At 44.0% G+C, this 12405-nt stretch overlaps 1 protein-coding gene across 5 annotated transcripts in view; it reads right to left on the reverse strand.

Annotated features, from left to right (window-relative positions):
- Positions 1-12405, reverse strand: part of kmt2a (lysine (K)-specific methyltransferase 2A) — a 173993-nt gene that overhangs the window by 50861 nt on the left and 110727 nt on the right. For all 5 annotated transcript variants that reach the window (XM_070894510.1, XM_070894509.1, XM_070894508.1 and 2 more), the window contains exons 16-19: positions 11991-12161; positions 11679-11789; positions 8825-8898; positions 5212-5408 (exon numbers count right to left, since the gene is read on the reverse strand). In XM_070894510.1, the coding sequence (XP_070750611.1) occupies positions 5212-5408; positions 8825-8898; positions 11679-11789; positions 11991-12161 (553 nt within the window). The remainder of the gene's footprint in view (positions 1-5211; positions 5409-8824; positions 8899-11678; positions 11790-11990; positions 12162-12405) is intronic.

The following is a 12405-nucleotide window of genomic DNA, read 5'->3' on the forward strand; positions in this document are numbered from 1 at the left end:
GCCCTGTACCAGTAATGGTTCCAGCGCCTGCACCAGCTATACTCCTGCCTATGGTTATTCCAGTATCTTTTTCTCCAGGTGCTGAATGGAATCACAGGCCTTCCCTCCCCTCCCCCTTTCACTGCTCCTTAAGCATCTGTTAATTTCGAACTTTTGGCAGTTCTGATGAAACGTTAACTCAATTTCTCTCTCTCCACAGATGTTGCCCGAACAGCTGAGATTTCCAGAATTTTCTGTTTTTATTTCCGATTCCAGCATCCGCAGTATTTTGCTTTTGTAACTTTAGCTTTATTGCAGCACATAGGGAACTTAATTCCAGGTGATTTAGTCATACAGGCTGGGGCAGTCACAATCTCACTGACCTGCTATATGATTAACAGAGAAGTTACACCAGCATAAAACTGGTACACATCCAGGGCTCAGAGGAATGAGTTTTGGAGCAGCTTTGCACCGGTGTAAATGGTGCTATAGCCAGAAATAAACTGGGACTTGGTAATAACTTGCTTACATTCAGTTTGCATGTACGTAATTTTATTGACTACCTTGGCTGTTGTTCAACAGCGGATATGCTGAAGACATTGGGGCCAATTTTCCAAATACATGTTCCCAAGATGGAGCCCCGCTTACTGAGAGTGCGCAGCAGGAAATTACAGGAACAATTCCCATAATTTTATTAAAATAAATAGGCAGAAAATCATGGGATTGTGGCAGGATTTCTGATGCATGCTCCCAGGTGAGGCTCCATCCAGGATCTTGCATTTGACAATGTTGTGTAATCTGAAGATCTTCATGCACTGCTTCATTTGAAAACTGCAAAACCATATTATACCGCTAGAGGACTAACATGCACTGCAAATACCCCACAGCATATTATTTACAAAATATGATATGGTCATGATGCTAGAAAACTAGTACTGCACAAGCTTACAAAGATGTCCTTTTGAAAGGCATCACAGAAACCTGAAGCTCGTTTCCCCATCCCCACCCTACAAATTGGAGACACCATCTATGTAGACTAGTCACATTTTTAATTTAGATCCTCTGCAATTTCCCAGAGCCCTCACTGCTGACCATTGTCACTACACGACCAGCCACAAAGGCAGGGCAAACTGGCTAAAGTTACATTGCTGCGCTTGTGGCTGTTCCTGGCAATTTTTCTCCACCTCAAATGCAGCACACTCCATCTACTAACTCATTTAAAAACTGGCAAAACTCACTTCATAAGGACATGCTCACAAACCCAAACTCACAGCCCCTTTGGTTGTGCAACTAGCCACAAAGGTAATAAAACCAGTGGGCTAACAGCTAGCATTCGCCATCTCCTCATCAAAATTAAAAACAGTGGCGTGAATTCCCACAGGGGCTTTCCCCGGCAATTCTCTCCACTGGGGATTTCCCGATTGGTTGCCGCAGCTTCATGGGATTATCTATGGAAACCACGGAGAAACAGTGTAAACACCCCTTAAGTAATTTCTCTGGGGTTTCCTCGGGCCTTCCGCCAAAGATACAGCGGTCAATCGAGAGACGTCCCAAGGAAATGCACTCTCTTTTTTTGAATTATAAAACTTCTCGATGTGCTATTTATTGACAAGGTGGCTGGCCTTTAGCTATAGCTGAGCTGAAGCTCTGCAACTCACGTTCTTAAAAATTCTCTTCAAATCATCTCTGCAGGACTAGATATTCTGCTGATTGCTCATTCATGTCCAATGGGTGAAAAATCTAGTCCAACGTTAATGTAACACCATCACCACAGCAAGTCAAACGAATGGCGCACTGCTCAGTAGGAAACCCTAACCTCATCTCATGTAAGTCAGAGGAATTGTGGAATCAAACGGACAACTTGAGCACTATGCTCCCCAATTGTTGAACCAATAATAATTTTGCCGACGCCACCCCCCTCCCATCCCCTCCTCTCCTGTATGTGCTGACTTATGCTGGGGTAACGTTCCACGGACACTTCTGGTACCCCACCCAAGTGGCCATTCTTCCTGTTTGAGCCTAGACTGCGAATGCCAGTCAGCTATTTGACCACAGTATACATCACCCCCGAGCCACCCTATGTTTTCACCCGATGCCCTCCGCATATTATCCGTGGGCGTCACCGGTTAGTGATCAGCAATGGAAGCGCTAGCTGATTTTTTTTCTGCCACTGACCATGGGGATACTGAAGCTTACTGCCCAAATGCTGCTTCTGTGGGGGATGAAACTTGAGATCTCTGGGTCTCTAATGGTTTAGTACCCCACCACACAGTGCAAACACCCTTTCAGCTAACTTTATAAGAATACTATTTCTAATTTTTATCTGCTTTCCAACTTGGGAAAATCCGATTGTCCAACAGACAGGCAAATGAAGAATCTGATCAGGTGGTCTAAAACTCAGGCTGCGCCTGTCTGCTGCGAGACTGTTTATTACATGCTCATTCCAATTCTAATTGCTCCATGGGTTGGCGGAATGATTGAGAAAACAACCTTAACAGAAAGCCCCTATTTACATTAAAATGCTTCAGGCATTAGATTCTGCATTCATAAAAAGGCATATTTTTGATAACCCCAATTTGTGGCGCAATCACGTCTATAGTTGAAAATGACTGGTCGTAACTAAATTAATAAAATAAACACAAACTCACATTTCACCCAACCTGCTCATGTCACTGTGAACAAGCTCATTTTGGAATGCTGCTAACTTTAGAAAACATGTGTGGATAAGTAAGAAAGATTCAAGGAATAAGCCGCTATTAAAAAAGCTCAACTTTTTGGGATATGCCACATGATTGGCACAACTCAATTCATAACAACGGTGGTGCAATGCATTGGTGTAGCATGCCAAGCCAGCGAGGTGCAGGGTGCAAATTCACATCCGTTACGGACGGCTTTATGAGTCTGCTGCTCATATCAGGAAAACACTAACATGCCCCCCACAATTTCCTGTTATGGCTTCCCACCAGTGGCATGAATTCAAATAATTACCCCTTATAAAGTATGACCTTTCCCTGCGGGTTCGGAATGGAAAATGATAGTAAAACAGGGACGAAAAACTGATGAGAGTCACCCTGGTACACTCTGCTGTACCATCATAATAGGCATCAACCTCAGGGAAGTTTGCTATAACACTATTCAGTACCAAGATGGAAAGCCTGCAGCATACAAGCTGCACATTTGGTCTTAGCTGGGCCACTACAGACTGTATCTGTCTCGCACACATGTAGCTGACATTGTTCTTCTTGAAAAGCAACAGCTGCGGGAAATCTTAAGGACAAGAGAAATACTAATACTAAACTAAAAATAATTCAAGTATATTTTGTTTTCCTTTACATAGAAGTGGGATAGAAAAAAAAATTTAAACACACAGTGACAAGTGAATAAACAAATATTCAGCTTTTTGTTTGTGAGAATATATTTGATGAATTTGCGTTCCCGGAACAAAGCTGGGAGTGAATCTTGTGAATTTAGGCCAATGGGGAGGGGGGGGGCCGTGGGCCTCAAGAGATTTTCCCTGCTAGGCGTGGGGAACCTCCCCCATTAGAAAACTGATCTGCTTTGCCAGTTTTTTGTGCTTCCCTTTCTACTTACCCATCCCTCGCTTAGTTATCCCCTTTAGCTGTTCACACACTCGCTTTGTTTATTTATTTTATCGGTCAGGCCTCCTTTGCCTCATGCAAATATTACTTCTGCTATTTAACCACCTCCTGTTCTCCGTCTAAGCACTTTACAGCTCATCCTATTTCTTTTCCTGCATGTGTGGTCATTTTGTTTTCGGTCCTTTCCCCATGTTCCGTTCCTTTTTAAATCGTATTTAACTGTGATAAGGGTCTATATCCGAAACACTGACTTAATTCATCAGTCATTGAAGGTTGGCGTGCAGGTACAGCAGGCGGTGAAGAAGGCAAATGGTATGTTGGCCTTCATAGCTAGGGGATTTGAGTACAAGAGCAGGGAAGTCTTACTGCAGTTGTACAGGGCCTTGGTGAGGCCCCACCTGGAATACTGTGTTCAGTTTTGGTCCCCTAATCTGAGGAAGGACGTTCTTGCTATTGAGGGAGTGCAGCGGAGGTTCACCAGACTAATTCCTGGGATGGCAGGACTGACATATAAGGAGAGACTCGAATGACTGGGCCTGTATTCACTGGAATTTAGAAGGATGAGAGGGGATCTCATAGAAACATATAAAATTCTGACGGGACGGGACAGGTTAGATGCAGGAAGAATGTTCCCGATGTTGGGGAAGTCCAGAACCAGGGGTCACAGTCTAAGGATAAGGGGTAAGCCATTTAGGACTGAGATGAGGAGGAACTTCTTCCCTCAGAGAGTTGTTAACCTGTGGAATTCCCTGCTGCAGAGAGTTGTTGATGCCAGTTCATTGGATATATTCAAGAGGGAGTTAGATATAGCCCTTGCAGTTAAAAGGATCAAGGGGTATGGAGAGAAAGCAGGAACGGGGTACTGAAGGAATGATCAGCCATGATCTTATTGAATGGTGGTGCAGGCTCGAATGGCCGGATGGCCTACTCCTGCACCTATTTTCTATGTTTCTATGTTTTATTCTCAACAGATGCTGTCTGACCCGTTGAATGTTTCTATTTAGAAGAATAAGAGGGGATCTCATAGAAACATATAAAATTCTGACGGGACTGGACAGGTTAGATGCAGGAAGAATGTCCCTGATGTTGGGGAAGTCCAGACCCAGGGGTCACAATCTAAGGATAAGGGGTAAGCCATTTAGGACTGAGATGAGGAGAAACTTCTTCACTCAGAGAATTGTGAACCTGTGGAATTCTCTACCACAGAAAGTCGTTGAGGCCAGTTCGTTAGATATATTCAAAAGGGAGTTAGATGTGGCCCTTATGGCTAAAGGGATCAAGGGGTATGGAGAGAAAGCAGGAATGGGGTACTGAAGTTGCAAGATCAGCCATGATCATATTGAATGGCGGTGCAGGCTCGAAGGGCCGAATTGCCTGCTCCTGGACCTATTTTCTATGTTTCTATTTTTGCCCAGATTTCCAGCATCTATTGTATTTGCATCAATATCCCCGACCAACCTCTGCACCCCCATTCCTCCACCCGAGGAACAGGAGTAGACCATTCTACCCCTCGAGCCTCTCTTCAGCTCCATTTAGCCGCCTTTGTTCCATATCCCTCGTTTCTCTTATCACGCCACAACACAAAAAAAAATCAAATAGTGCAGTTACGCTTTGTTTAATATTTTGGTCATACCTGCTGTTATTGCAAGGGGTGGTGGAGGCAGAGGCACTGGTGAATCGGGATCTCCGGGTCCTTTTGGCTGTGGCGCGGGTATGATCTTCTTGGTGAGTGCTGGTTGCTCGGTGCGAGTGCTGTCATCCCGCTCTTGCCACTGAGCATAGTTGTGATCTGATGATGGTGGCAACACAGCATTGGGCAGCATTCCACTACTGCAACACAATAGGATAATAGGATACTGGTGGTATGCATTTTAAGCAGATCTGCTCCACTAAACTCAGATCAGTTGAAGCAATTTCTTCCGTCTATGTGATGCCATTTGGCTGGGACACTAAGACAAGTGCACAGTATCCGGCTGGGAAGGTAGGACAGCCCATCCACACACCATTGCCCGTGGCAGCTAATCACCTCCAGATTAGAAAACAACAGAAAACCTCAGGGGAGAATAAATAAATTGGGCAGAATCCATGATTATGCAAATTGTACTGGGCATGTCCCATTCCTGCAATTTTTTTTTGTTGCTTTTCTAGACAATTTCTTTCACTTCACTGCACCAGTAAAGGTGTTGACCCACTCTGTGATATAGTTCCACTGACGCCGAAAGCCCTCCAGTGCACCATTACAGTGCCAAGTACTCATGCAGGAGCCGAAAGTGAGTGCCAAATGGCTGTTTGGGAATCACAGCCAATACCGCTAATGACCTCACCAGATGTCTGCACACATGTACTTCCAGCAGGAGCATGGTGCAATTTTCCCCTCCCCAACACAGTGGTTCCCTAATGCTCCCCGGTTGAGATGAGCTAACTCCACAATGACCATGGCTTGGAACAGAGATCACCCTGGTGCGCATGATTCAACGGCTCGCTGTAATATTGGTACGGACTTTGTGTTTACACGCATGACGATCTGGGGGTCATCTATTTAGGAAATAGCCAACAGCAGTCTTAGGGAAGGAGTGTGGCAGGAGATAGATTTGGAATTGAGAGAAGATGCTGTGACAAGAATGAAGCATGAAGTTCAGTTTTGGTTTCTGTCCCGGTACACACAGGATTGAAACCAGGTTCCCTCACAGAAAGGTCCAGCTTATGTTTATACATTCCCAGACATTATTGTCTGGGTCAAGTATCTGAGTTAGGGGCCAAATCATTCAATTCAAATAAAATAATGTTGTGAGTTTTGACTGTATGTGTTTGGATTGGCAGCTCTCCCAGTCATTTTCTTTTTGAAATGTGCCTTCCAGCCTCTCTTGTAAAATATAAAGGACTGGATTTTCGGCTTTGCCCATTTTGGGGCGGGAACAGTTTGCACCTCAGTCAGCAAAATTGGGCAGCTGGGCCCCGAGTTGCACACCTCTCTTCGGGCGCTAAGCCGGCTGAGCATGTGAAAATCCTGAGCTAAACAGCTGGCCTGGGAGCGCTCTAAGAGAGGCCTGCAGAGAAAAAATAACCTGGGAGAAAAACAACAAAAATATTCCCAACACATAGCCTACCCCACCACAACATAAATCGCAAAAAAACCAATCATACTTACCTGAGGTGGACATTACTTACCTTACTGCAGCCGGGATAGGTCGGACCGCCCCAGGGCGCGCTATGCAGCACTACAGGTCGGTCGGGATCTCAAAAATCGAGCCGGTGTCACAACCAGGGGCGCTGCACACTGGCTCATCTCTTCCAGGCGCTATTGCTCCGCATCCCCCGCCGAAACCGGGCCCGAAAACCCCGGCGGGGCGCTGGAAGCTGACTGCCTGCCCAGATGAGCTCACCGCCGCCATTGCCGCCCTTCCGGGGCGAAAACAGAGGCAGACAGGACCGGAAAAACCCAACCCCAAAAGTCTTTCTAAAGCCTTCAGAAAGATAGAGGAAAAGATAGGCCAAAAACTCTGTGGACGATCAAAAGAACCACCATACAAGGTTAATATGTACAATACAGTTTAATGAGTGGAACAGAAGTGGCTGTGCATTATTTAAAACTACCTCGAGGGGGAGGGAGTTAAGCTTCTAGCTATTGTAAAATCTACAGTGCATCATTGCTGCTGTTCACTTATCCAATTATGGTTCAACATATCTGTTTGACAATTAAAGCCTAAGCCACAGTCTAGAAGTATTTATGCCACTGCCTTCCAAAGGCAAGGAAGATCATGTGAGAACATGTGATATAACTAGGAAACTAAAATACAGCAACCAGAGGTTTCTGCTTCATCACTGGACATGCCCTGAATTTTCTCAATACTAGACAGATAAAGGCACACTGCGGGCTAGAGCAAACAAGGCCACAACTAAATATGGCTGGTGATATTGAACTGAGACACTGACCGGAGAAAAATATCAACAGTCAAGACACAAAAAAGTAATAGATGCTACAGAAATTAGACCAACTTAAATAAGCTGTTTTTCTAGTTACTGTTCACTACTAACACAATGGGGGTATTACATACTGCAATGTATTGATACAATATTTTAAAACGTAGTGAGATCCACAGCCAAATGTTGTAGTATTGTGACCCGCTCTGACAACTCTCATCCACGTTTACAATGGTGATAAGGAGCAGCACTGTATTGAGCAACATCATAATTAAAAAAAAGCATTTCTAACACTAAACAGGAAGTTAAGAGAGCAACAGAAACTCAAGTATTCAGAGAAATAGCCTAGCAAAAAATCTTTCACTCCCCTAAAATTAATTCAGCAGAGCTAATTAAGTATATTTTTCAATAATTAGTGATATAGTGCTTGAAGCTTTGTTGCGGTATTCTATACCGACCAGTGTCCGTTGTAAGATTCAAATCTGCATTCCTGCCCCGAATTCAAATTCAGATCTGCATTCCTGCCCGTGTCCAAGTGAGATGCCAATCTTCATTTCTGTGCCATATTGAGACTCAGAAATGCATTCCTGCCTGAATGAAATTCCAATCTCCATTCCTGTCCCTGTACCTGATGAAAGATTCAGACCTGTCCCCGATTGCAATACCAATTTCCATTTCTGTCCCATATTAAGAAACAAACATGCATTCCTGCCCGACTGGGATTTAAATTTCCATCCAGTCTCTGTCCCCGATTAAGAACCAATCTGTCCCTGATTGATATATATCTTCATTCTAGTCCCTGACTAGATAAAATATACAGCACAGAAGCAGGCCATTAAGCCCAACTAGCCTTCTATTATTAGCAAACTTGGATACATTGCACTCATTCTCTTCATCTCAGTCATTAATATAGATTGTGAATAGTTGAGGCCCACTTGTTGCAGCCTGCCAATCTGAAAAAGACCCGTTTATCCCTACTCTCTGTTTTCTGTCCGTTAACCAATCCTCTATCCATGAGCCCATATTATCCCCAATCCCATGAGCCCTTATCAACTTTTTATATGGCACCTTATCAAATGCCCTTTGCCAATCCAAATATACTACATCCACTGGTTCCCCTTTATCTACCCTGTTAGTTACAACCTCAAAAAACACTAATAAAGTTGTTGAACCTGATTTCCCTTTCATGAAACCATGTTGGCTCAGCCTCAAAGCACACAAATAATGAAAACTATGAAACTTTGGTTCAGGATAAGTTCGTAGCTTCATACCTCCTTGTCACAGCTCTAAGTAAAACCGGATTCAATACTGCTTACAGTACTCACTTTGGGGTGACCTTGTTGGGCTCCCAGAACTTGGAATCCTTCACACTAAACCATGGGAAGAATCGCTCCATTTGCTGAAGAAGAAATAAACACTGTTAGATGGAAGATGGTCCAGGAGCTCAACTAATGGTGAAGTGTCAGATTTAAGTGACGATATGTTATCCTCTTAATTATTGGCCACATCCCATGTTTCTGTGTTGTGGTCTTGTTAATCCAGCAGATCATGCAATCAACAGAGCATGCAAATGGTCTGCTCCCAGGAACCAAGAAAAAAAACAGAAAATGCTGGAAACACTCAGCAGGTCAGTCAGCGTCTGTGGAAAAAGGAAGCCCTGTTAGGTATGTAACTCTTTGTCATAACTCTTGAAAGAAGAAATACATTCCGTGGGGCAAGAGCAAGCTGAAACGATCAGTGTACTGGGACAGTCTTGTGGTGGGTCTTAGGGAGGAGGTAGGAGTGAGCTGTGAGGGGTAGGTGCTCATATACCGGAAACATTAAATTTTTTCCTTTATCAACAGATGATTAATGACCTCCTGAGTGTTTTCTGTTTTTGTTTCATGTTTCCAGCATCTGCTGTGTTTGGCTATTATCTGTAGTGGGAACTAGAACCCCCAAGCTTCTGACTCAGAGGCGAGTGTGCTACCAACTGAGCCACGGCTGACACAGCTGAGAAGGCATTGCTGGGCATGCTCTAAGCTATGGTTGGATAGGTAAAAGTGAAACGAGTGGTCCCACTGAGCCGGGCAAGTGTGGTCGACCATGTCAAAGGCTGCAGGCAGGTTGAGGAGCATGAGGAGGAAAAATGCACCACGGTCACAGTGGCAGGGGATGGGAATTGTGGCTTTAATTAGGGCCGGTTCAATGCTGTGGCAGGGATAGAAATCTGATTGGAAATATTCAAAAATCAAGTTGCGGGAAAGAGGGTACGGATTCAAGAAACGTCAACTTCAAAGTTTGGAGAGGAAAGGAAGGTTGGAGATGGGAAGGAAATTTGTAAAGACAGAGGAGATCGAGGGTGGGGTTTTTTTGAGGAGGGGATGACGATGGTGGTTTCCAATGTAGAAGGCAGGAAAGCAGCAGAGGCATCAAAGCAGATAGTTTCAATCTTGGTGGCAAAAAAGTCGATGAGCAACTCAAGACTTGTTATTGGTGAGGGGGGAGGTGAGAGAGAGGTTTAATGAGCAATGTTCCCTTTAACCTGCGCTTCCGTGCAGCTGGAAAACCCATGCATGCGCGGTATTTTGAATGGGTCACACACCCAAATATTTTTAAGAGGGAACACTGTTAACGAGACGGTAAGAAGCCGCAGGTTATCTTTGCTTTCCAGAATGATCCTAGATCCCAGACAGAGTCTAATCCCTTCATAATTTTAAACACCCTATTCCCCCTAAGGACGTACTTCTCTAATGAAAACAGCCCAACTCATCAAGTCTATCCCCATACCAAAGAGCCTCCAGACTAGAATAATTTTAGTTGCCCTCCCCTGTACCTTCAAGACATCGATATCCCTGCCATATTGCGGACCAGCTGGGTACAAGTACGGCTGTACCCAAGGCTGGTATAACCTTGTAATCATAGAATGGTTACAGCATGAAAGAAAGCCATTCGGCCAGTCGAGCCCCTGCCAACTCTCAGCTGGTCCCACTCCCCTGCCCTTTTCCTGTAGCCCTGTACATTTTTTTCCTTCAGATACTTATCCAACCCCCTTTTGAATGATGATTGGGTCTGCCTCCACCACCCTTTCGGGCCATGCATTCCAGATCCTAACCACTCGCTGTGTAATAAAGTTTTTTCTTATATCGCCTTTGGTACTTTTGTCAATCACCTTAAATCTGTGTCCTCTGGTTCTTGATCCTTCTGCCAATGGGAACAGTTTCTCTCTATCAACTCTGTTCTCCTTATGATTTTGAACACCTGTATCAAATATCCTCTCAATCTTCTCTCCTTCAAGTACCTCATCCCTGGAATCATTCTCGTAAATCTTTTCTGCATCTTCTCTAAGGCCTTCACATCCTTCTTAAAGTGCGGTGCCCAGAATTGGACACATGACTCCAGTTGGGGCCGAACTAGTGTTTTATACAGGCTCATCATAATTTCCACGCTTTTGTACTCCATACCTCTATTTATGAAGCCCAGGATCCCGTAAGCCTTTTTAACCGCTTTCTCCACCTGCCCTGCCACCTTCAACAATTTGTGCACATATACCCCCAGGTCTCTCTGTTCGTGCACCCCTTTAGGATTGTACCACTTAGTTTATAATGCCTCTCCTTATTCTTTCTACCAAAATGTATCACATCACACTTTTCTGCATTAAATTTCATCTGCCAGTATAGTATTCTTGGCTTCATCATGTACTGTGCTACTAACATATCTACTACACACTCCCAGCCTTTTGTGTTATTAATTAATCAATGACACTTTGAGCACTGGTCTGATATTTATTTTTAGGGTTTTATTTGTGCTGCTAACTGCAACAAACCTTTTCCTGTGACGCTAGGATGAATTCCCCATCTCCTTTAAAAGACCAGGTCACAAATGAAACACTTCAATTTTAAAACTTAAAGAAAACTTCGAAGGACTACTGGATCAGAATGATTTTTTTTTTTAAAGTGCTAAAGTATTCTAGCCAAGAAAATTAAGACTAAGATGGAGCATTTGATTGCTCAGCAACAGAAGGAACACTTTAGTCGCTGTGATTAGCCTTCGATGGTTGTTGCCGGTTGCCTGGAGACAGAATATTCGCAGCCTGATTACATCTTACAATTTTAATACTGCAACATTAAACTGGTATCGAGATGAAACAGGAGACGCTGTAAACCGCAGATAAACCACCCACTTTTCTTTTTCTCTTACCCGTATAAAGAAAGCCTTGACCATGCTATTGGCCTTTTTATTTTCAGGTTGCCCTCCATCGCAATTCATCGCAGTCTGGATGATCTTCACAATGTCATCGCTGAACTCCAGCTGAACACACAACAGCAGATAATCGGACATTAAAACATTCGCCAACAGATAGCATACTTTAATTACAGTGACTCATACTGCAGAGATTTCATGATGATGAAATTAACTTATGGGGTAAGCTGAGGTTGTTCCTTATGGGCTACAGGTTAGTCGAAACATATTCCAGCAAATCTAGGCGGGCGAAACAAATGGCGACCTTACCACCGAGTGGTATCTCTCCTGCTCCATCTTCCTCTTTACACCTTCCAGATCAAGAGGTTGTTCGTCCTGCTGGTTTACCTCTATAAGAACCGGGGGATCCGGACCTTCAGGTGAGCTTCGAACTGAGACAGCTTCCTCCGTCTCTGGATTTAAATCAGGCGGTTTGGCTGCCTGGTTAAAAAAGAGAGTAAGCAGGATTAAACTACATCGCTTCTCACACCACACATCAGCCATCTCAACTTTTGGTTTTTGAAAACTTCAAAACTAGCTAACTAAATCAGGCAACGGAAAGCCATCATCCACATTAACAATTGTGGTCTCCTAAGCAATGAAATAAGCTCCATGATGCATTACATCATCCAAATCGAATGCTGACTAACATGGAATGTCATCATCATAGACGGTCCCGCGAACG

Source organism: Pristiophorus japonicus, chromosome 11 (assembly GCF_044704955.1).
Source record: "Pristiophorus japonicus isolate sPriJap1 chromosome 11, sPriJap1.hap1, whole genome shotgun sequence".
NCBI classification, from domain to species: Eukaryota; Metazoa; Chordata; class Chondrichthyes; family Pristiophoridae; genus Pristiophorus; species Pristiophorus japonicus.